This window comes from Saccostrea cucullata, unplaced genomic scaffold (assembly GCF_032062105.1).
Source record: "Saccostrea cucullata isolate Sc308-1 unplaced genomic scaffold, CSIRO_AGI_Scuc_v1 ctg6199, whole genome shotgun sequence".
Lineage (NCBI taxonomy): Eukaryota > Metazoa > Mollusca > Bivalvia > Ostreida > Ostreidae > Saccostrea > Saccostrea cuccullata.
Genome location: NW_026931373.1, coordinates 20,474 through 46,664, shown reverse-complemented (window position 1 = coordinate 46,664; position 26,191 = coordinate 20,474). Strand labels below are relative to the sequence as shown.

The 26,191-nt window shown below is 34.3% G+C and overlaps 1 protein-coding gene across 1 annotated transcript; it reads left to right on the top strand.

The window, feature by feature from the left end:
- The first annotated feature begins 980 nt into the window (after positions 1 to 980).
- LOC134232380 (proprotein convertase subtilisin/kexin type 5-like) lies at positions 981 to 25,923 on the top strand. The gene is made up of 33 exons (XM_062714327.1): positions 981 to 1,017; positions 1,272 to 1,433; positions 2,126 to 2,263; positions 2,819 to 2,980; positions 3,673 to 3,810; positions 3,964 to 4,135; positions 5,220 to 5,380; positions 6,073 to 6,210; positions 6,766 to 6,927; positions 7,620 to 7,757; positions 8,313 to 8,474; positions 9,167 to 9,304; positions 9,458 to 9,619; positions 10,312 to 10,449; positions 11,005 to 11,166; positions 11,859 to 11,996; positions 12,552 to 12,713; positions 13,406 to 13,543; positions 13,697 to 13,858; positions 14,551 to 14,688; positions 15,244 to 15,402; positions 16,374 to 16,535; positions 17,228 to 17,365; positions 17,921 to 18,082; positions 18,775 to 18,912; positions 19,466 to 19,627; positions 20,320 to 20,457; positions 20,610 to 20,781; positions 22,122 to 22,267; positions 22,952 to 23,089; positions 23,550 to 23,711; positions 25,446 to 25,531; positions 25,804 to 25,923. The coding sequence occupies exons 1-33, from the start codon at positions 981 to 983 to the stop codon at positions 25,921 to 25,923; spliced, it is 4,791 nt and encodes a 1,596-aa protein (XP_062570311.1).
- The last annotated feature ends 268 nt before the right edge of the window (positions 25,924 to 26,191 follow it).

The window sequence follows — 26,191 nt, the reverse complement described above, 5'->3', positions numbered from 1 at the left end:
GCATGAAAAGATTTAATTTTCAAGCTTCATTTAAAGACTTTTTAAATTGAATTATAAATGAAGAGTTGTCTTACCTGGCTGAGGGTCGGAGGCCCTTAAGTTAGCATTTCAAAGGGAAAACTACACAGATTTCACTGATAAATAAGACTGTAACCGTGTATTTTTGCTGCCTCCTGTCCAGCTGGAATCTTTTTCTCTCAACAGGCTATGAGCCGTGTAATAGGTGTCCCTGCTCCTTCAAAACTTTTGTAGTGATGAAATGGAGCCGGAAACTGTACAGAATGCCTGCTGATGAATACGTTCCAGGCAGGACTAGATCTGATGACTATACTTGGTACATATAAGTAGTTATTTTAGAATTTAATAGATTTTTATTCCAACTATTCTTTCAAAATGGTTAATCAGACTGCTAAACAGCCTTCTTCAAAACTAAATTTAACATAAGAACCTGTTTCTATATCTTTGTAAAATCTGAAAAAGTGAAGTCATCATGCTTTCACGTATTTACATTCAAACAATAGCTTTCTCTTCAGAATAATTCTTTTACATGTGAAAACATTTCATTTTATACTTCCATGAACTGGTATGTATGAGCATGGCTTTTAAATTCAAACATTACATCATAAAACCGTTACTTACGCCCAAACTATTGTGCAAATGTTTTGTTTGTAAAAGAACAACAACAGGACATATTTTCTTGCAACTCATCAAATAAATTCTACTCAAATAGTGGAAAACAAAATATGATATGAATTTTTTGAAAAATCACATGGTACAATACTTCAGGTGTGCACACCGAGCAAAAAAGGCTAACATGTTTCCTGAAATATGCAAACCTGAAGTGTCATAGTTTGTGTCCTCGTGAATTGTGAAAACTTGAATTCCTTCATTTCATCAATCGTCTTATGAATTTACTTTTGGACGAAGGCTGTTTAAGTGCTATTATTGTCTGAGACATAGCTTAAGATCTTTAAGTCAAAATGCCCGACTTCTTTTACGCTGTGACTGTATATTTGTGTAGATCTCTGTCCTCCTGGAACGTATTCACTACAAAAGTTTTGAAGGAGCAGGAAACTGTACAAAATGTCCAGAGAAAAAGATAACTCTGACCAATGGCAGTAAGAGTTATTTTGACTGTCGTGGTATGTATCAGTGATATCTGTGTAGTTTTCCCTTTGAAATGCTAATTTTAGTCCATTATTTCAAGGTAGAGTAAATCAGATTTCTTACATCAGTATTGGAAATAAGACTATAACCGTGTATTTTTGCAGCCTCCTGTCCAGCTGGAAGGTATTCCTCAACAGGCTATGAGCCGTGTAATAGGTGTCCCTTTCATACCTACAAAGCTGATGAAGGAGCCGGAAACTGTACAGAATGTCCAGACAATCTGAAGACTCTGAGATCAGGCAGGACTAGTTCTGATGACTGCCTTGGTACATATAAGTAGTTATTTATAGAATTTAATAGAAAAGTTTTTATTCCAACTTCCTTCTTTCGAAAATGGTTAATCAGAGTGCTGTAGTTCTTCAAAACTTCAGTTTAACATCTATCCAGAACCTGTTTCTATATCTTTGTAAAATCTGGAAAAGTGAGGTCTTCATGCTTTCATATTTACATTCTTCCAATAGCTTTCTCTTCAGAATTCTTTTACATGTGAAAACATTTCATTTTATACTTCCATGAACTGGTATGTATGAGCATGGCTTTTAAATTCAAACATTACATCATAAAACCGTTACTTACGCCCAAACTATTGTGCAAATGTTTTGTTTGTAAAAGAACAACAACGGGACATATTTTCTTGCAACTCATCAAATAAATTCTACTCAAATGGTGGAAAACAAAATATGATATGAATTTTTTGAAAATTCACATGGTACAATACTTCAGGTGTGCACACCAAGCAAAAAAGGCTAACATGTTTCCTGAAATATGCAAACCTGAAGTGTCATAGTTTGTGTCCTCGTGAATTGTGAAAACTTGAATTCCTTCATTTCATCAATCGTCTTATGAATTTACTTTTGGACGAAGGCTGTTTAAGTGCTATTATTGTCTGAGACATAGCTTAAGATCTTTAAGTCAAAATGCCCGACTTCTTTTACGCTGTGACTGTATATTTGTGTAGATCTCTGTCCTCCTGGAACGTATTCATCAGCAGGCATTCAACCGTGTCTAGACTGTCCATTTCATCACTACAAAAGTTTTGAAGGAGCAGGAAACTGTACAAAATGTCCAGAGAAAAAGATAACTCTGACCAATGGCAGTAAGAGTTATTTTGACTGTCGTGGTATGTATCAGTGATATCTGTGTAGTTTTCCCTTTGAAATGCTAATTTAAGGGACTCCGACCCTCAGCCAGGAAGGACAACTCTTTCATTTATAATTTAATTCAAAAAGTCTTTAAATGAAGCTTGAAAATTAAATATTTTCATGCAACAATTTTATTTTCATTATATGCCTCTCAATGTGCTTCAAGGTTCTTTTCAAAGCTCCATAAATCACTTATAATTTCATATCATGTAAATAAACATTGGTATCTTAAAATACTTTTTTGGGATAAAAATTTCTAATTTTAATTAGACCTTTCTGAGAAGTACAAATAACCTTGAAGCACATTGAGAAGCATATAATGAAAATTGTTGCATGAAAAGATTAAATTTCAAGCTTCATTTAAAGACTTTTTGAATTAAATTATAAGTTTAAGAATTGTCTTACCTGGCTGAGGGTCGGAGGCCCTTAAGTCCGTTATTTCAAGGTAGAGTAAATCAGATTTCATACATCAGTATGGGAAATAAGACTATAACCGTGTATTTTTGCAGCCTCCTGTCCAGCTGGAAGGTATTCCTCAACAGGCTATGAGCCGTGTAATAGGTGTCCCTTTCATACCTACAAAGCTGATGAAGGAGCCGGAAACTGTACAGAATGTCCAGACAATCTGAAGACTCTGAGATCAGGCAGGACTAGTTCTGATGACTGCCTTGGTACATATAAGTAGTTATTTATAGAATTTAATAGAAAAGTTTTTATTCCAACTTCCTTCTTTCGAAAATGGTTAATCAGAGTGCTGTAGTTCTTCAAAACTTCAGTTTAACATCTATCCAGAACCTGTTTCTATATCTTTGTAAAATCTGGAAAAGTGAGGTCTTCATGCTTTCATATTTACATTCTTCCAATAGCTTTCTCTTCAGAATTCTTTTACATGTGAAAACATTTCATTTTATACTTCCATGAACTGGTATGTATGAGCATGGCTTTTAAATTCAAACATTACATCATAAAACCGTTACTTACGCCCAAACTATTGTGCAAATGTTTTGTTTGTAAAAGAACAACAACAGGACATATTTTCTTGCAACTCATCAAATAAATTCTACTCAAATGGTGGAAAACAAAATATGATATGAATTTTTTGAAAATTCACATGGTACAATACTTCAGGTGTGCACACCAAGCAAAAAAGGCTAACATGTTTCCTGAAATATGCAAACCTGAAGTGTCATAGTTTGTGTCCTCGTGAATTGTGAAAACTTGAATTCCTTCATTTCATCAATCGTCTTATGAATTTACTTTTGGACGAAGGCTGTTTAAGTGCTATTATTGTCTGAGACATAGCTTAAGATCTTTAAGTCAAAATGCCCGACTTCTTTTACGCTGTGACTGTATATTTGTGTAGATCTCTGTCCTCCTGGAACGTATTCATCAGCAGGCATTCAACCGTGTCTAGACTGTCCATTTCATCACTACAAAAGTTTTGAAGGAGCAGGAAACTGTACAAAATGTCCAGAGAAAAAGATAACTCTGACCAATGGCAGTAAGAGTTATTTTGACTGTCGTGGTATGTATCAGTGATATCTGTGTAGTTTTCCCTTTGAAATGCTAATTTAAGTCCGTTATTTCAAGGTAGAGTAAATCAGATTTCTTACATCAGTATGGGAAATAAGACTATAACCGTGTATTTTTGCAGCCTCCTGTCCAGCTGGAAGGTATTCCTCAACAGGCTATGAGCCGTGTAATAGGTGTCCCTTTCATACCTACAAAGCTGATGAAGGAGCCGGAAACTGTACAGAATGTCCAGACAATCTGAAGACTCTGAGATCAGGCAGGACTAGTTCTGATGACTGCCTTGGTACATATAAGTAGTTATTTATAGAATTTAATAGAAAAGTTTTTATTCCAACTTCCTTCTTTCGAAAATGGTTAATCAGAGTGCTGTAGTTCTTCAAAACTTCAGTTTAACATCTATCCAGAACCTGTTTCTATATCTTTGTAAAATCTGGAAAAGTGAGGTCTTCATGCTTTCATATTTACATTCTTCCAATAGCTTTCTCTTCAGAATTCTTTTACATGTGAAAACATTTCATTTTATACTTCCATGAACTGGTATGTATGAGCATGGCTTTTAAATTCAAACATTACATCATAAAACCGTTACTTACGCCCAAACTATTGTGCAAATGTTTTGTTTGTAAAAGAACAACAACAGGACATATTTTCTTGCAACTCATCAAATAAATTCTACTCAAATAGTGGAAAACAAAATATGATATGAATTTTTTGAAAATTCACATGGTACAATACTTCAGGTGTGCACACCAAGCAAAAAAGGCTAACATGTTTCCTGAAATATGCAAACCTGAAGTGTCATAGTTTGTGTCCTCGTGAATTGTGAAAACTTGAATTCCTTCATTTCATCAATCGTCTTATGAATTTACTTTTGGAAACATAGCTTAAGATCATTAAAATCAAAATGCCCGACTTCTTTTACGCTGTGACTGTATATTTGTGTAGATCTCTGTCCTCCTGGAACGTATTCATCAGCAGGCATTCAACCGTGTCCTTTTCATCATCAAAAGTTTTGAAGGAGCAGGAAACACAAAATGAATTTGAATTTTGAAAGTTGAAATATCTTATACCCTTTGAAGGCTAATAATTTAATTCAAAAAGTCTTTAAATGAAGCTTGAATATTTTCATGCAACAATTTTATTTTCATTATATGCCTGAAATAATGATTCATGTTGGTTTACTTTTCAATATCCTTTTTAATTAGACCTTTCTGTAGGTAACCTTTTGAAAAATTGTTGCATGCTAAAAGACTTTAATTAAATTATAAGTTTAAGAATTGTCTTACCTGGCTGAGGGTCCATCGTTATTTCAAGGTAGAGTAAATCAGTTTTCATACATCAGTATGGGAAATAAGACTATAACCGTGTATTTTGCAGCCTCCTGTCCAGCTGGAAGGTATTCCTCAAAGGCTATGAGCCGTGTAATAGGTGTCCCTTTCATACCTACAAAGCTGATGAAGGAGCCGGAAACTGTACAGAATGTCCAGACAATCTGAAGACTCTGAGATCAGGCAGGACTAGTTCTGATGACTGCCTTGGTACATATAAGTAGTTATTTATAGAATTTAATAGAAAAGTTTTTATTCCAACTTCCTTCTTTCGAAAATGGTTAATCAGAGTGCTGTAGTTCTTCAAAACTTCAGTTTAACATCTATCCAGAACCTGTTTCTATATCTTTGTAAAATCTGGAAAAGTGAGGTCTTCATGCTTTCATATTTACATTCTTCCAATAGCTTTCTCTTCAGAATTCTTTTACATGTGAAAACATTTCATTTTATACTTCCATGAACTGGTATGTATGAGCATGGCTTTTAAATTCAAACATTACATCATAAAACCGTTACTTACGCCCAAACTATTGTGCAAATGTTTTGTTTGTAAAAGAACAACAACAGGACATATTTTCTTGCAACTCATCAAATAAATTCTACTCAAATAGTGGAAAACAAAATATGATATGAATTTTTTGAAAATTCACATGGTACAATACTTCAGGTGTGCACACCAAGCAAAAAAGGCTAACATGTTTCCTGAAATATGCAAACCTGAAGTGTCATAGTTTGTGTCCTCGTGAATTGTGAAAACTTGAATTCCTTCATTTCATCAATCGTCTTATGAATTTACTTTTGGACGAAGGCTGTTTAAGTGCTATTATTGTCTGAGACATAGCTTAAGATCTTTAAGTCAAAATGCCCGACTTCTTTTACGCTGTGACTGTATATTTGTGTAGATCTCTGTCCTCCTGGAACGTATTCATCAGCAGGCATTCAACCGTGTCTAGACTGTCCATTTCATCACTACAAAAGTTTTGAAGGAGCAGGAAACTGTACAAAATGTCCAGAGAAAAAGATAACTCTGACCAATGGCAGTAAGAGTTATTTTGACTGTCGTGGTATGTATCAGTGATATCTGTGTAGTTTTCCCTTTGAAATGCTAATTTAAGGGACTCCGACCCTCAGCCAGGAAGGACAACTCTTTCATTTATAATTTAATTCAAAAAGTCTTTAAATGAAGCTTGAAAATTAAATATTTTCATGCAACAATTTTATTTTCATTATATGCCTCTCAATGTGCTTCAAGGTTCTTTTCAAAGCTCCATAAATCACTTATAATTTCATATCATGTAAATAAACATTGGTATCTTAAAATACTTTTTTGGGATAAAAATTTCTAATTTTAATTAGACCTTTCTGAGAAGTACAAATAACCTTGAAGCACATTGAGAAGCATATAATGAAAATTGTTGCATGAAAAGATTAAATTTCAAGCTTCATTTAAAGACTTTTTGAATTAAATTATAAGTTTAAGAATTGTCTTACCTGGCTGAGGGTCGGAGGCCCTTAAGTCCGTTATTTCAAGGTAGAGTAAATCAGATTTCATACATCAGTATGGGAAATAAGACTATAACCGTGTATTTTTGCAGCCTCCTGTCCAGCTGGAAGGTATTCCTCAACAGGCTATGAGCCGTGTAATAGGTGTCCCTTTCATACCTACAAAGCTGATGAAGGAGCCGGAAACTGTACAGAATGTCCAGACAATCTGAAGACTCTGAGATCAGGCAGGACTAGTTCTGATGACTGCCTTGGTACATATAAGTAGTTATTTATAGAATTTAATAGAAAAGTTTTTATTCCAACTTCCTTCTTTCGAAAATGGTTAATCAGAGTGCTGTAGTTCTTCAAAACTTCAGTTTAACATCTATCCAGAACCTGTTTCTATATCTTTGTAAAATCTGGAAAAGTGAGGTCTTCATGCTTTCATATTTACATTCTTCCAATAGCTTTCTCTTCAGAATTCTTTTACATGTGAAAACATTTCATTTTATACTTCCATGAACTGGTATGTATGAGCATGGCTTTTAAATTCAAACATTACATCATAAAACCGTTACTTACGCCCAAACTATTGTGCAAATGTTTTGTTTGTAAAAGAACAACAACGGGACATATTTTCTTGCAACTCATCAAATAAATTCTACTCAAATAGTGGAAAACAAAATATGATATGAATTTTTTGAAAATTCACATGGTACAATACTTCAGGTGTGCACACCAAGCAAAAAAGGCTAACATGTTTCCTGAAATATGCAAACCTGAAGTGTCATAGTTTGTGTCCTCGTGAATTGTGAAAACTTGAATTCCTTCATTTCATCAATCGTCTTATGAATTTACTTTTGGACGAAGGCTGTTTAAGTGCTATTATTGTCTGAGACATAGCTTAAGATCTTTAAGTCAAAATGCCCGACTTCTTTTACGCTGTGACTGTATATTTGTGTAGATCTCTGTCCTCCTGGAACGTATTCATCAGCAGGCATTCAACCGTGTCTAGACTGTCCATTTCATCACTACAAAAGTTTTGAAGGAGCAGGAAACTGTACAAAATGTCCAGAGAAAAAGATAACTCTGACCAATGGCAGTAAGAGTTATTTTGACTGTCGTGGTATGTATCAGTGATATCTGTGTAGTTTTCCCTTTGAAATGCTAATTTAAGGGACTCCGACCCTCAGCCAGGAAGGACAACTCTTTCATTTATAATTTAATTCAAAAAGTCTTTAAATGAAGCTTGAAAATTAAATATTTTCATGCAACAATTTTATTTTCATTATATGCCTCTCAATGTGCTTCAAGGTTCTTTTCAAAGCTCCATAAATCACTTATAATTTCATATCATGTAAATAAACATTGGTATCTTAAAATACTTTTTTGGGATAAAAATTTCTAATTTTAATTAGACCTTTCTGAGAAGTACAAATAACCTTGAAGCACATTGAGAAGCATATAATGAAAATTGTTGCATGAAAAGATTAAATTTCAAGCTTCATTTAAAGACTTTTTGAATTAAATTATAAGTTTAAGAATTGTCTTACCTGGCTGAGGGTCGGAGGCCCTTAAGTCCGTTATTTCAAGGTAGAGTAAATCAGATTTCATACATCAGTATGGGAAATAAGACTATAACCGTGTATTTTTGCAGCCTCCTGTCCAGCTGGAAGGTATTCCTCAACAGGCTATGAGCCGTGTAATAGGTGTCCCTTTCATACCTACAAAGCTGATGAAGGAGCCGGAAACTGTACAGAATGTCCAGACAATCTGAAGACTCTGAGATCAGGCAGGACTAGTTCTGATGACTGCCTTGGTACATATAAGTAGTTATTTATAGAATTTAATAGAAAAGTTTTTATTCCAACTTCCTTCTTTCGAAAATGGTTAATCAGAGTGCTGTAGTTCTTCAAAACTTCAGTTTAACATCTATCCAGAACCTGTTTCTATATCTTTGTAAAATCTGGAAAAGTGAGGTCTTCATGCTTTCATATTTACATTCTTCCAATAGCTTTCTCTTCAGAATTCTTTTACATGTGAAAACATTTCATTTTATACTTCCATGAACTGGTATGTATGAGCATGGCTTTTAAATTCAAACATTACATCATAAAACCGTTACTTACGCCCAAACTATTGTGCAAATGTTTTGTTTGTAAAAGAACAACAACAGGACATATTTTCTTGCAACTCATCAAATAAATTCTACTCAAATGGTGGAAAACAAAATATGATATGAATTTTTTGAAAATTCACATGGTACAATACTTCAGGTGTGCACACCAAGCAAAAAAGCCTAACATGTTTCCTGAAATATGCAAACCTGAAGTGTCATAGTTTGTGTCCTCGTGAATTGTGAAAACTTGAATTCCTTCATTTCATCAATCGTCTTATGAATTTACTTTTGGACGAAGGCTGTTTAAGTGCTATTATTGTCTGAGACATAGCTTAAGATCTTTAAGTCAAAATGCCCGACTTCTTTTACGCTGTGACTGTATATTTGTGTAGATCTCTGTCCTCCTGGAACGTATTCATCAGCAGGCATTCAACCGTGTCTAGACTGTCCATTTCATCACTACAAAAGTTTTGAAGGAGCAGGAAACTGTACAAAATGTCCAGAGAAAAAGATAACTCTGACCAATGGCAGTAAGAGTTATTTTGACTGTCGTGGTATGTATCAGTGATATCTGTGTAGTTTTCCCTTTGAAATGCTAATTTAAGTCCGTTATTTCAAGGTAGAGTAAATCAGATTTCTTACATCAGTATGGGAAATAAGACTATAACCGTGTATTTTTGCAGCCTCCTGTCCAGCTGGAAGGTATTCCTCAACAGGCTATGAGCCGTGTAATAGGTGTCCCTTTCATACCTACAAAGCTGATGAAGGAGCCGGAAACTGTACAGAATGTCCAGACAATCTGAAGACTCTGAGATCAGGCAGGACTAGTTCTGATGACTGCCTTGGTACATATAAGTAGTTATTTATAGAATTTAATAGAAAAGTTTTTATTCCAACTTCCTTCTTTCGAAAATGGTTAATCAGAGTGCTGTAGTTCTTCAAAACTTCAGTTTAACATCTATCCAGAACCTGTTTCTATATCTTTGTAAAATCTGGAAAAGTGAGGTCTTCATGCTTTCATATTTACATTCTTCCAATAGCTTTCTCTTCAGAATTCTTTTACATGTGAAAACATTTCATTTTATACTTCCATGAACTGGTATGTATGAGCATGGCTTTTAAATTCAAACATTACATCATAAAACCGTTACTTACGCCCAAACTATTGTGCAAATGTTTTGTTTGTAAAAGAACAACAACGGGACATATTTTCTTGCAACTCATCAAATAAATTCTACTCAAATAGTGGAAAACAAAATATGATATGAATTTTTTGAAAATTCACATGGTACAATACTTCAGGTGTGCACACCAAGCAAAAAAGGCTAACATGTTTCCTGAAATATGCAAACCTGAAGTGTCATAGTTTGTGTCCTCGTGAATTGTGAAAACTTGAATTCCTTCATTTCATCAATCGTCTTATGAATTTACTTTTGGACGAAGGCTGTTTAAGTGCTATTATTGTCTGAGACATAGCTTAAGATCTTTAAGTCAAAATGCCCGACTTCTTTTACGCTGTGACTGTATATTTGTGTAGATCTCTGTCCTCCTGGAACGTATTCATCAGCAGGCATTCAACCGTGTCTAGACTGTCCATTTCATCACTACAAAAGTTTTGAAGGAGCAGGAAACTGTACAAAATGTCCAGAGAAAAAGATAACTCTGACCAATGGCAGTAAGAGTTATTTTGACTGTCGTGGTATGTATCAGTGATATCTGTGTAGTTTTCCCTTTGAAATGCTAATTTAAGGGACTCCGACCCTCAGCCAGGAAGGACAACTCTTTCATTTATAATTTAATTCAAAAAGTCTTTAAATGAAGCTTGAAAATTAAATATTTTCATGCAACAATTTTATTTTCATTATATGCCTCTCAATGTGCTTCAAGGTTCTTTTCAAAGCTCCATAAATCACTTATAATTTCATATCATGTAAATAAACATTGGTATCTTAAAATACTTTTTTGGGATAAAAATTTCTAATTTTAATTAGACCTTTCTGAGAAGTACAAATAACCTTGAAGCACATTGAGAAGCATATAATGAAAATTGTTGCATGAAAAGATTAAATTTCAAGCTTCATTTAAAGACTTTTTGAATTAAATTATAAGTTTAAGAATTGTCTTACCTGGCTGAGGGTCGGAGGCCCTTAAGTCCGTTATTTCAAGGTAGAGTAAATCAGATTTCATACATCAGTATGGGAAATAAGACTATAACCGTGTATTTTTGCAGCCTCCTGTCCAGCTGGAAGGTATTCCTCAACAGGCTATGAGCCGTGTAATAGGTGTCCCTTTCATACCTACAAAGCTGATGAAGGAGCCGGAAACTGTACAGAATGTCCAGACAATCTGAAGACTCTGAGATCAGGCAGGACTAGTTCTGATGACTGCCTTGGTACATATAAGTAGTTATTTATAGAATTTAATAGAAAAGTTTTTATTCCAACTTCCTTCTTTCGAAAATGGTTAATCAGAGTGCTGTAGTTCTTCAAAACTTCAGTTTAACATCTATCCAGAACCTGTTTCTATATCTTTGTAAAATCTGGAAAAGTGAGGTCTTCATGCTTTCATATTTACATTCTTCCAATAGCTTTCTCTTCAGAATTCTTTTACATGTGAAAACATTTCATTTTATACTTCCATGAACTGGTATGTATGAGCATGGCTTTTAAATTCAAACATTACATCATAAAACCGTTACTTACGCCCAAACTATTGTGCAAATGTTTTGTTTGTAAAAGAACAACAACGGGACATATTTTCTTGCAACTCATCAAATAAATTCTACTCAAATGGTGGAAAACAAAATATGATATGAATTTTTTGAAAATTCACATGGTACAATACTTCAGGTGTGCACACCAAGCAAAAAAGGCTAACATGTTTCCTGAAATATGCAAACCTGAAGTGTCATAGTTTGTGTCCTCGTGAATTGTGAAAACTTGAATTCCTTCATTTCATCAATCGTCTTATGAATTTACTTTTGGACGAAGGCTGTTTAAGTGCTATTATTGTCTGAGACATAGCTTAAGATCTTTAAGTCAAAATGCCCGACTTCTTTTACGCTGTGACTGTATATTTGTGTAGATCTCTGTCCTCCTGGAACGTATTCATCAGCAGGCATTCAACCGTGTCTAGACTGTCCATTTCATCACTACAAAAGTTTTGAAGGAGCAGGAAACTGTACAAAATGTCCAGAGAAAAAGATAACTCTGACCAATGGCAGTAAGAGTTATTTTGACTGTCGTGGTATGTATCAGTGATATCTGTGTAGTTTTCCCTTTGAAATGCTAATTTAAGGGACTCCGACCCTCAGCCAGGAAGGACAACTCTTTCATTTATAATTTAATTCAAAAAGTCTTTAAATGAAGCTTGAAAATTAAATATTTTCATGCAACAATTTTATTTTCATTATATGCCTCTCAATGTGCTTCAAGGTTCTTTTCAAAGCTCCATAAATCACTTATAATTTCATATCATGTAAATAAACATTGGTATCTTAAAATACTTTTTTGGGATAAAAATTTCTAATTTTAATTAGACCTTTCTGAGAAGTACAAATAACCTTGAAGCACATTGAGAAGCATATAATGAAAATTGTTGCATGAAAAGATTAAATTTCAAGCTTCATTTAAAGACTTTTTGAATTAAATTATAAGTTTAAGAATTGTCTTACCTGGCTGAGGGTCGGAGGCCCTTAAGTCCGTTATTTCAAGGTAGAGTAAATCAGATTTCATACATCAGTATGGGAAATAAGACTATAACCGTGTATTTTTGCAGCCTCCTGTCCAGCTGGAAGGTATTCCTCAACAGGCTATGAGCCGTGTAATAGGTGTCCCTTTCATACCTACAAAGCTGATGAAGGAGCCGGAAACTGTACAGAATGTCCAGACAATCTGAAGACTCTGAGATCAGGCAGGACTAGTTCTGATGACTGCCTTGGTACATATAAGTAGTTATTTATAGAATTTAATAGAAAAGTTTTTATTCCAACTTCCTTCTTTCGAAAATGGTTAATCAGAGTGCTGTAGTTCTTCAAAACTTCAGTTTAACATCTATCCAGAACCTGTTTCTATATCTTTGTAAAATCTGGAAAAGTGAGGTCTTCATGCTTTCATATTTACATTCTTCCAATAGCTTTCTCTTCAGAATTCTTTTACATGTGAAAACATTTCATTTTATACTTCCATGAACTGGTATGTATGAGCATGGCTTTTAAATTCAAACATTACATCATAAAACCGTTACTTACGCCCAAACTATTGTGCAAATGTTTTGTTTGTAAAAGAACAACAACAGGACATATTTTCTTGCAACTCATCAAATAAATTCTACTCAAATGGTGGAAAACAAAATATGATATGAATTTTTTGAAAATTCACATGGTACAATACTTCAGGTGTGCACACCAAGCAAAAAAGGCTAACATGTTTCCTGAAATATGCAAACCTGAAGTGTCATAGTTTGTGTCCTCGTGAATTGTGAAAACTTGAATTCCTTCATTTCATCAATCGTCTTATGAATTTACTTTTGGACGAAGGCTGTTTAAGTGCTATTATTGTCTGAGACATAGCTTAAGATCTTTAAGTCAAAATGCCCGACTTCTTTTACGCTGTGACTGTATATTTGTGTAGATCTCTGTCCTCCTGGAACGTATTCATCAGCAGGCATTCAACCGTGTCTAGACTGTCCATTTCATCACTACAAAAGTTTTGAAGGAGCAGGAAACTGTACAAAATGTCCAGAGAAAAAGATAACTCTGACCAATGGCAGTAAGAGTTATTTTGACTGTCGTGGTATGTATCAGTGATATCTGTGTAGTTTTCCCTTTGAAATGCTAATTTAAGTCCGTTATTTCAAGGTAGAGTAAATCAGATTTCTTACATCAGTATGGGAAATAAGACTATAACCGTGTATTTTTGCAGCCTCCTGTCCAGCTGGAAGGTATTCCTCAACAGGCTATGAGCCGTGTAATAGGTGTCCCTTTCATACCTACAAAGCTGATGAAGGAGCCGGAAACTGTACAGAATGTCCAGACAATCTGAAGACTCTGAGATCAGGCAGGACTAGTTCTGATGACTGCCTTGGTACATATAAGTAGTTATTTATAGAATTTAATAGAAAAGTTTTTATTCCAACTTCCTTCTTTCGAAAATGGTTAATCAGAGTGCTGTAGTTCTTCAAAACTTCAGTTTAACATCTATCCAGAACCTGTTTCTATATCTTTGTAAAATCTGGAAAAGTGAGGTCTTCATGCTTTCATATTTACATTCTTCCAATAGCTTTCTCTTCAGAATTCTTTTACATGTGAAAACATTTCATTTTATACTTCCATGAACTGGTATGTATGAGCATGGCTTTTAAATTCAAACATTACATCATAAAACCGTTACTTACGCCCAAACTATTGTGCAAATGTTTTGTTTGTAAAAGAACAACAACGGGACATATTTTCTTGCAACTCATCAAATAAATTCTACTCAAATAGTGGAAAACAAAATATGATATGAATTTTTTGAAAATTCACATGGTACAATACTTCAGGTGTGCACACCAAGCAAAAAAGGCTAACATGTTTCCTGAAATATGCAAACCTGAAGTGTCATAGTTTGTGTCCTCGTGAATTGTGAAAACTTGAATTCCTTCATTTCATCAATCGTCTTATGAATTTACTTTTGGACGAAGGCTGTTTAAGTGCTATTATTGTCTGAGACATAGCTTAAGATCTTTAAGTCAAAATGCCCGACTTCTTTTACGCTGTGACTGTATATTTGTGTAGATCTCTGTCCTCCTGGAACGTATTCATCAGCAGGCATTCAACCGTGTCTAGACTGTCCATTTCATCACTACAAAAGTTTTGAAGGAGCAGGAAACTGTACAAAATGTCCAGAGAAAAAGATAACTCTGACCAATGGCAGTAAGAGTTATTTTGACTGTCGTGGTATGTATCAGTGATATCTGTGTAGTTTTCCCTTTGAAATGCTAATTTAAGGGACTCCGACCCTCAGCCAGGAAGGACAACTCTTTCATTTATAATTTAATTCAAAAAGTCTTTAAATGAAGCTTGAAAATTAAATATTTTCATGCAACAATTTTATTTTCATTATATGCCTCTCAATGTGCTTCAAGGTTCTTTTCAAAGCTCCATAAATCACTTATAATTTCATATCATGTAAATAAACATTGGTATCTTAAAATACTTTTTTGGGATAAAAATTTCTAATTTTAATTAGACCTTTCTGAGAAGTACAAATAACCTTGAAGCACATTGAGAAGCATATAATGAAAATTGTTGCATGAAAAGATTAAATTTCAAGCTTCATTTAAAGACTTTTTGAATTAAATTATAAGTTTAAGAATTGTCTTACCTGGCTGAGGGTCGGAGGCCCTTAAGTCCGATATTTCAAGGTAGAGTAAATCAGATTTCATACATCAGTATGGGAAATAAGACTATAACCGTGTATTTTTGCAGCCTCCTGTCCAGCTGGAAGGTATTCCTCAACAGGCTATGAGCCGTGTAATAGGTGTCCCTTTCATACCTACAAAGCTGATGAAGGAGCCGGAAACTGTACAGAATGTCCAGACAATCTGAAGACTAGATCAGGCAGGACTAGTTCTGATGACTGCCTTGGTACATATAAGTAGTTATTTATAGAATTTAATAGAAAAGTTTTTATTCCAACTTCCTTCTTTCGAAAATGGTTAATCAGAGGCTGTAGTTCTTCAAAACTTCAGTTTAACATCTATCCAGAACCTGTTTCTATATCTTTGTAAAATCTGGAAAAGTGAGGTCTTCATGCTTTCATATTTACATTCTTCCAATAGCTTTCTCTTCAGAATTCTTTTACATGTGAAAACATTTCATTTTATACTTCCATGAACTGGTATGTATGAGCATGGCTTTTAAATTCAAACATTACATCATAAAACCGTTACTTACGCCCAAACTATTGTGCAAATGTTTTGTTTGTAAAAGAACAACAACAGGACATATTTTCTTGCAACTCATCAAATAAATTCTACTCAAATGGTGGAAAACAAAATATGATATGAATTTTTTGAAAAATCACATGGTACAATACTTCAGGTGTGCACACCAAGCAAAAAAGGCTAACATGTTTCCTGAAATATGCAAACCTGAAGTGTCATAGTTTGTGTCCTCGTGAATTGTGAAAATTTTCCTTCATTTCATCAATCGTCTTATGAATTTACTTTTGGACGAAGGCTGTTTAAGTGCTATTATTGTCTGAGACATAGCTTAAGATCTTTAAGTCAAAATGCCCGACTTCTTTTACGCTGTGACTGTATATTTGTGTAGATCTCTGTCCTCCTGGAACGTATTCATCAGCAGGCATTCATTCTAGACTGTCCATTTCATCACTACAAAAGTTTTGAAGGAGCAGGAAACTGTACAAAATGTCCAGAGAAAAAGATAACTCTGACCAATGGCAGTAAGAGTTATTTTGACTGTCGTGGTATGTATCAGTGATATCTGTGTAGTTTTCCCTTTGAAATGCTAATTTAAGTCCGATTTCAAGGTAGAGTAAATCAGATTTCTTACATCAGTATGGGAAATAAGACTATAACCGTGTATTTTTGCAGCCTCCTGTCCAGCTGGAAGGTATTCCTCAACAGGCTATGAGCCGTGTAATAGGTGTCCCTTTCATACCTACAAAGCTGATGAAGGAGCCGGAAACTGTACAGAATGTCCAGACAATCTGAAGACTCTGAGATCAGGCAGGACTAGTTCTGATGACTGCCTTGGTACATATAAGTAGTTATTTATAGAATTTAATAGAAAAGTTTTTATTCCAACTTCCTTCTTTCGAAAATGGTTAATCAGAGTGCTGTAGTTCTTCAAAACTTCAGTTTAACATCTATCCAGAACCTGTTTCTATATCTTTGTAAAATCTGGAAAAGTGAGGTCTTCATGCTTTCATATTTACATTCTTCCAATAGCTTTCTCTTCAGAATTCTTTTACATGTGAAAACATTTCATTTTATACTTCCATGAACTGGTATGTATGAGCATGGCTTTTAAATTCAAACATTACATCATAAAACCGTTACTTACGCCCAAACTATTGTGCAAATGTTTTGTTTGTAAAAGAACAACAACGGGACATATTTTCTTGCAACTCATCAAATAAATTCTACTCAAATGGTGGAAAACAAAATATGATATGAATTTTTTGAAAATTCACATGGTACAATACTTCAGGTGTGCACACCAAGCAAAAAAGGCTAACATGTTTCCTGAAATATGCAAACCTGAAGTGTCATAGTTTGTGTCCTCGTGAATTGTGAAAACTTGAATTCCTTCATTTCATCAATCGTCTTATGAATTTACTTTTGGACGAAGGCTGTTTAAGTGCTATTATTGTCTGAGACATAGCTTAAGATCTTTAAGTCAAAATGCCCGACTTCTTTTACGCTGTGACTGTATATTTGTGTAGATCTCTGTCCTCCTGGAACGTATTCATCAGCAGGCATTCAACCGTGTCTAGACTGTCCATTTCATCACTACAAAAGTTTTGAAGGAGCAGGAAACTGTACAAAATGTCCAGAGAAAAAGATAACTCTGACCAATGGCAGTAAGAGTTATTTTGACTGTCGTGGTATGTATCAGTGATATCTGTGTAGTTTTCCCTTTGAAATGCTAATTTAAGGGACTCCGACCCTCAGCCAGGAAGGACAACTCTTTCATTTATAATTTAATTCAAAAAGTCTTTAAATGAAGCTTGAAAATTAAATATTTTCATGCAACAATTTTATTTTCATTATATGCCTCTCAATGTGCTTCAAGGTTCTTTTCAAAGCTCCATAAATCACTTATAATTTCATATCATGTAAATAAACATTGGTATCTTAAAATACTTTTTTGGGATAAAAATTTCTAATTTTAATTAGACCTTTCTGAGAAGTACAAATAACCTTGAAGCACATTGAGAAGCATATAATGAAAATTGTTGCATGAAAAGATTAAATTTCAAGCTTCATTTAAAGACTTTTTGAATTAAATTATAAGTTTAAGAATTGTCTTACCTGGCTGAGGGTCGGAGGCCCTTAAGTCCGTTATTTCAAGGTAGAGTAAATCAGATTTCATACATCAGTATGGGAAATAAGACTATAACCGTGTATTTTTGCAGCCTCCTGTCCAGCTGGAAGGTATTCCTCAACAGGCTATGAGCCGTGTAATAGGTGTCCCTTTCATACCTACAAAGCTGATGAAGGAGCCGGAAACTGTACAGAATGTCCAGACAATCTGAAGACTCTGAGATCAGGCAGGACTAGTTCTGATGACTGCCTTGGTACATATAAGTAGTTATTTATAGAATTTAATAGAAAAGTTTTTATTCCAACTTCCTTCTTTCGAAAATGGTTAATCAGAGTGCTGTAGTTCTTCAAAACTTCAGTTTAACATCTATCCAGAACCTGTTTCTATATCTTTGTAAAATCTGGAAAAGTGAGGTCTTCATGCTTTCATATTTACATTCTTCCAATAGCTTTCTCTTCAGAATTCTTTTACATGTGAAAACATTTCATTTTATACTTCCATGAACTGGTATGTATGAGCATGGCTTTTAAATTCAAACATTACATCATAAAACCGTTACTTACGCCCAAACTATTGTGCAAATGTTTTGTTTGTAAAAGAACAACAACGGGACATATTTTCTTGCAACTCATCAAATAAATTCTACTCAAATAGTGGAAAACAAAATATGATATGAATTTTTTGAAAATTCACATGGTACAATACTTCAGGTGTGCACACCAAGCAAAAAAGGCTAACATGTTTCCTGAAATATGCAAACCTGAAGTGTCATAGTTTGTGTCCTCGTGAATTGTGAAAACTTGAATTCCTTCATTTCATCAATCGTCTTATGAATTTACTTTTGGACGAAGGCTGTTTAAGTGCTATTATTGTCTGAGACATAGCTTAAGATCTTTAAGTCAAAATGCCCGACTTCTTTTACGCTGTGACTGTATATTTGTGTAGATCTCTGTCCTCCTGGAACGTATTCATCAGCAGGCATTCAACCGTGTCTAGACTGTCCATTTCATCACTACAAAAGTTTTGAAGGAGCAGGAAACTGTACAAAATGTCCAGAGAAAAAGATAACTCTGACCAATGGCAGTAAGAGTTATTTTGACTGTCGTGGTATGTATCAGTGATATCTGTAGTTTTCCCTTTGAAATGCTAATTTAAGGGACTCCGACCCTCAGCCAGGAAGGACAACTCTTTCATTTATAATTTAATTCAAAAAGTCTTTAAATGAAGCTTGAAAATTAAATATTTTCATGCAACAATTTTATTTTCATTATATGCCTCTCAATGTGCTTCAAGGTTCTTTTCAAAGCTCCATAAATCACTTATAATTTCATATCATGTAAATAAACATTGGTATCTTAAAATACTTTTTTGGGATAAAAATTTCTAATTTTAATTAGACCTTTCTGAGAAGTACAAATAACCTTGAAGCACATTGAGAAGCATATAATGAAAATTGTTGCATGAAAAGATTAAATTTCAAGCTTCATTTAAAGACTTTTTGAATTAAATTATAAGTTTAAGAATTGTCTTACCTGGCTGAGGGTTGGAGGCCCTTAAGTCCGTTATTTCAAGGTAGAGTAAATCAGATTTCATACATCAGTATGGGAAATAAGACTATAACCGTGTATTTTTGCAGCCTCCTGTCCAGCTGGAAGGTATTCCTCAACAGGCTATGAGCCGTGTAATAGGTGTCCCTTTCATACCTACAAAGCTGATGAAGGAGCCGGAAACTGTACAGAATGTCCAGACAATCTGAAGACTCTGAGATCAGGCAGGACTAGTTCTGATGACTGCCTTGGTACATATAAGTAGTTATTTATAGAATTTAATAGAAAAGTTTTTATTCCAACTTCCTTCTTTCGAAAATGGTTAATCAGAGTGCTGTAGTTCTTCAAAACTTCAGTTTAACATCTATCCAGAACCTGTTTCTATATCTTTGTAAAATCTGGAAAAGTGAGGTCTTCATGCTTTCATATTTACATTCTTCCAATAGCTTTCTCTTCAGAATTCTTTTACATGTGAAAACATTTCATTTTATACTTCCATGAACTGGTATGTATGAGCATGGCTTTTAAATTCAAACATTACATCATAAAACCGTTACTTACGCCCAAACTATTGTGCAAATGTTTTGTTTGTAAAAGAACAACAACAGGACATATTTTCTTGCAACTCATCAAATAAATTCTACTCAAATGGTGGAAAACAAAATATGATATGAATTTTTTGAAAATTCACATGGTACAATACTTCAGGTGTGCACACCAAGCAAAAAAGGCTAACATGTTTCCTGAAATATGCAAACCTGAAGTGTCATAGTTTGTGTCCTCGTGAATTCTGAAAACTTGAATTCCTTCATTTCATCAATCGTCTTATGAATTTACTTTTGGACGAAGGCTGTTTAAGTGCTATTATTGTCTGAGACATAGCTTAAGATCTTTAAGTCAAAATGCCCGACTTCTTTTACGCTGTGACTGTATATTTGTGTAGATATCTGTCCTCCTGGAACGCATTCATCAGCAGGCATTCAACCGTGTCTAGACTGTCCATTTCATCACTACAAAAGTTTTGAAGGAGCAGGAAACTGTACAAAATGTCCAGAGAAAAAGATAACTCTGACCAATGGCAGTAAGAGTTTTTTGACTGTCGTGGTATGTATCAGTGATATCTGTGTAGTTTTCCCTTTGAAATGCTAATTTAAGTCCGTTATTTCAAGGTAGAGTAAATCAGATTTCTTACATCAGTATGGGAAATGAGACTATAACCGTGTATTTTTGCAGCCTCCTGTCCAGCTGGAAGGTATTCCTCAACAGGCTATGAGCCGTGTAATAGGTGTCCCTTTCATACCTACAAAGCTGATGAAGGAGCCGGAAACTGTACAGAATGTCCAGACAATCTGAAGACTCTGAGATCAGGCAGGACTAGTTCTGATGACTGCCTTGGTACATATAAGTAGTTATTTATAGAATTTAATAGAAAAGTTTTTATTCCAACTTCCTTCTTTCGAAAATGGTTAATCAGAGTGCTGTAGTTCTTCAAAACTTCAGTTTAACATTTTATCCAGAACCTGTTTCTATATCTTTGTAAAATCTGGAAAAGTGAGGTCTTCATTTTCATATTTACATTCTTCCAATAGCTTTCTCTTCAGAATTCTTTTACATGTGAAAACATTTCATTTTATACTTCCATGAACTGGTATGTATGAGCATGGCTTTTAAATTCAAACATTACATCATAAAACCGTTACTTACGCCCAAACTATTGTGCAAATGTTTTGTTTGTAAAAGAACAACAACGGGACATATTTTCTTGCAACTCATCAAATAAATTCTACTCAAATAGTGGAAAACAAAATATGATATGAATTTTTTGAAAATTCACATGGTACAATACTTCAGGTGTGCACACCAAGCAGAAGAGGCTAACATGTTTACTGAAATATGCAAACCTGAAGTGTCATAGTTTGTGTCCTCGTGAATTGTGAAAACTTGAATTCCTTCAATTCATCAATCGTCTTATGAATTTACTTTTGGACGAAGGCTGTTTAAGTGCTATTATTGTCTGAGACATAGCTTAAGATCTTTAAGTCAAAATGCCCGACTTCTTTTACGCTGTGACTGTATATGTGTAGATCTGATGTCCTCCTGGAACGTATTCATCAGCAGGCATTCAACCGTGTCTAGACTGTCCATTTCATCACTACAAAAGTTTTGAAGGAAAAACTGTACAAAATGTCCAAGAAAAAGATAACTCTGACCAATGGCAGTAAGAGTTATTTTGACTGTTATGGTATGTATCAGTGATATCTGTGTAGTTTTCCCTTTGAAATGCTAATTTAAGGGATTGCACTACAGGAAATCTTTCATTTATAATTTAATTCAAAAAGTCTTTAAATGAAGCTTGAAAATTAAATATTTTCATGCAACAATTTTATTTTCATTATATGCCTCTCAATGTGCTTCAAGGTTCTTTTCAAAGCTCCATAAATCACTTATAATTTCATATCATGTCTAATAAACATTGGTATCAAAATACTTTTTTGAATAAAAATTTCTAATTTTAATTAGACCTTTCTGAGAAGTACAAATAACCTTGAAGCACATTGAAGCATATAATGAAAATTGTTGCATGAAAAGATTAAATTTCAAGCTTCATTTAAAGACTTTTTTTAAATTATAAGTTTAAGAATTGTCTTACCTGGCTGAGGGTAGGCCCTTAAGACCGTTATTTCAAGGTAGAGTAAATCAGATTTCATACATATTATGGGAAATAAGAATAACCGTTTTTTGCAGCCTTTCCAGCTGGAAGGTTTCCTCAACAGGCTATGAGCCGTGTAATATGTCCCTTTTTCCTACAAAGCTGATGAAGGACGTTACAGAATGTCCAGACAATCTGAAGACTCTGGGATCAGGCAGGACCAGTTCTGATGACTGCCTTGGTACACATAAGTAGTTATTTATAGTAGTTGATAGAAAAGTTTTTATTCCAACTTTCTTCTTTAGCAAATGGTCAATCAGAGTTCTGTAGTTCTTTAAATCTTAAGTTTAACATATATCCAGAATTTGTTTTTATATCTTTGTTGAATCTTGAAGAATAAAGTCTTCTTGCTTTCATATTAACATTTCCAATAGCTTCTCTTCAGAATCCTTGTACATGTGAAAACATTTCATTTTATACTTCTCATGAATTGGTATGTGTGAGCGTTATATCAATTTCAAACATTACATTATAAAACATTACTTCACGCCCAAACTATTGTGCAAATGTTTTTTGTTTGTAAAAGAACGACTACAGGACATAATTTGTTGCAACTCATCAAATAAATTCTACTAAAATGGTGGAAAACAAAATATGATATGAAATTTTTGAAAAGTTCACATGGTACAATACTTCAGGTCCGCACACCAAGCAAGAAAGGCTAAGGTGTTTTTCTGAAATATGCAAACCTGAAGTGTTATAGTTTGTGTCCTCGTGAATTTTTTCATTCATTTCATGAATCGTGTTTTATGAATTTACTTTTGGATGAAGGCTGTTTAAGTCCTTTTGTTGTACGAGACATAGCTGAAGATATTAAAATTAAAATGCCCGACTTCTTGTACGCTGTGATTGTATATTTGTGTAGATCTCTGTCCTCCTGGAACGTATTCATCAGCAGGCATTCAACCGTGTGTAGACTGTCCATTTCATCGCTACAAAAGTTTTGCAGGACCAGGAAACTGTACGGAATGTCCAGGGAATTGGATAACTCTGACGAATGGCAGTAAGAGCTTTTTTGACTGTCGTGGTACGTATCAATATCTGTAGTTTTCCCTTTGAAATGCTAATTTAAGGGACTCCGTCAGCCAGGAAGGACAACTCTTTCATTTATAATTTAATTCAAAAAGTCTTTAAATGAAGCTGGAAAATTAAATATTTTCATGCAACAATTTTATTTTCATTATATGTCTCAATGTGCTTTTCTTTTCAAAGTAAATAAACATTGGTATCTTAAAATACTTTTTTGGGATAAAAATTTCTAGTTAGACCTTTCTGAGAAGTACAAATAACCTTCACATTGAGAAGCATTTGAAATGCTAAATTTCTTCATTTAAAGACTTTTTGAATTAAATTATAAGTCTGAATTTTTTGGCTGAGGGTTGGAGGCCCTTAAGTCAAAGGTAGAGTAAATCAGATTTCATACATCAGTATGGAAAATAAGACTATAATCGTGTATTTTGCAGCCCCCTGTCCAGCTGGAAGGTATTCCTCAACAGGCTATGAGCCGTGTGGAAACTGTCCCTTTCATACCTACAAAGCTGATGCAGGAGCCGGAAACTGTACAGAATGTCCAGACAATCTGAAGACTCTGAGATCAGGCAGGACCAGTTCTGATGACTGCCTTGGTACATATAAGGGCTGTTTATAAATTATTGAGATAATTATATTAATTTTACTCCATAAAGGTTAATCAGAGATAATTTCAGGAAAATTCATCAACATTTTATAAAGAACCTGTTTAAAACATCTTTGTAAAATCTGGAATTTCTAATTTCTGTGATAATAACATTCTTCCAAAGTTTCTCTGAAATAATAAACATGCATATGTCTATGAACCGGAGCAGCATCACTACGTCTTTTTAACGTCACGTCAGCCAGTAATGGTTTCGCATGCAAAACGATCGGGAAGCGTTTAATCTTTACCCAAAATCTTTGTTTTTTGATTACATATAACAGTACAAAAATCAAACAATCTCTTTTCTTAAACTATTCCTTAAAAATGTTTGTGTCCGTTTGCTACCCGAGTGTAAAATTTTCATTTGTCGGGAAAGATGTTTAAAATCATGCAGTGCCGTCTGCAACACGGGTCAACATAGCTTATATCTTTACGGTCAACGTAAAATGATATTAATACCGTACGTAATAACTGATGGTCGTACGGAGCTTTTGATTTTACTCTGGTTGAATTAATTACAAAAGAAAAAATGTATACCAATGAAATAACAAATCCTAACACATTATTTTTTCTTGAAGTTATTATTTTAGCAGGTCGTTGTTTCTGGAAAAGAGTTCTACATTGCACTACACAAAATTTTAGGTATGTTCGCTGCTGCGCCCATGACCTCAAAATCCATTTTTTCGTTCTTAGCAAATTTCTCTACCGCGCTTAACTTTTTTATGATCTCCGTATTCCTGATCAAAATTCTATCAAAGTTGCACAAAATGAATTTGAATTAAAGTTGAAAAATTATACAAATAAACAGAATTATTTTCGCTCTTATTGTGGATGCACGAAGAGTTTGAACGTTGGTGTCACATATTTTCAATATCCGATTTCGAGACTGCTCCGGGTACCCCTACTGATGACGCATTTATTTACCATCGTACAGAAAATATTAAATATTTGTAAAATATTTTTTGCTTTTATTATTTCTTAATGTATGTCAAACGTATATGCAATTTTTCACCGAAAGACGTTCATTAGAAAGCAAAATATACACAATGTCTCAATAATTTTCGAACAGCCCTCGTATAAGTAGTTATTTATAGTAGTTGATAGAAAAGTTTTTATTCCAACTTTCTTCTTTAGCAAATGGTCAATCAGAGTTCTGTAGTTCTTTAAAACTTCAGTTTAACATATATCAGAACTTGTTTCTGTATCTTTTTAAAATCTGGAAGAATGAAGTCTTCTTGCTTTCATATTTACATTTCCAATAGCTTTCTCTTTAGAATCCTTGAACATGTGAAAATATCTTACTTCATACTCTCATGAATTGGTATGTGTGAGCGTGTATATCAATTTCAAACATTACATTATGATACATTACTTCACGCCCAAGCTATTGTGCAAATGTTTTTTGTTTGTAAAAGAACGGCTACAGGACATAATTTGTTGCAACTCATCAAATAAATTCTACTAAAATGGTGGAAAACAAAATATGATATGAAATTTCGAAAAGTTCACATGGTACAATACTTCAGGTCCGCACACCAAGCAAGAAAGGCTAAGGTGTTTTTCTGAAATATGCAAACCTGAAGTGTTATAGTTTGTGTCCTCGTGAATTTTTTCATTCATTTCATGAATCGTGTTATGAATTTACTTTTGGATGAAGGCTGTTTAAGTCCTTTTGTTGTACTAGACATAGCTGAAGATATTAAAATTAAAATGCCCGACTTCTTGTACGCTGTGATTGTATATTTGTGTAGATCTCTGTCCTCCTGGAACGTATTCATCAGCAGGCATTCAACCGTGTGTAGACTGTCCATTTCATCGCTACAAAAGTTTTGCAGCCAGGAAACTGTACAGAATGTCCAGGGAATTGGATAACTCTGACGAATGGCAGTAAGAGCTTTTTTGACTGTCGTGGTACGTATAAGTAGTATTTGTGTAGTTTTCCCTTTGAAATGCTAACTTAAGTCTGTTTTTTTTCAAAGGTAGAGTAAATCAGATTTCATACATCAGTCTGGAAAATAAGACTATAATCGTGTATTTTGCAGCCCCCTGTTCAGCTGGAAGGTATTCCTCAACAGGCTATGAGCCGTGTGGAAACTGTCCCTATCATACCTACAAAGCTGATGCAGGAGCCGGAAACTGTACAGAATGTCCAGACAATCTGAAGACTCTGGGATCAGGCAGGACCAGTTCTGATGACTGCCTTGGTACATACGAGGGCTGTTCGGAAATTATTGAGATAATTATATTAATTTTACTCCATGAAGGACGGAGATAATTTCAGGAAAATTCATCAACATTTTATAAAGAACGAATAAAACACTTAAGCAAAATTTCTAATTTCTGTGATAATAAGAAAGTTTCGGTGAAATAATAAACATGCATATGTCTATCGACCCGGAGCAGCATCACTACGTCTTTTTAACGTCACGT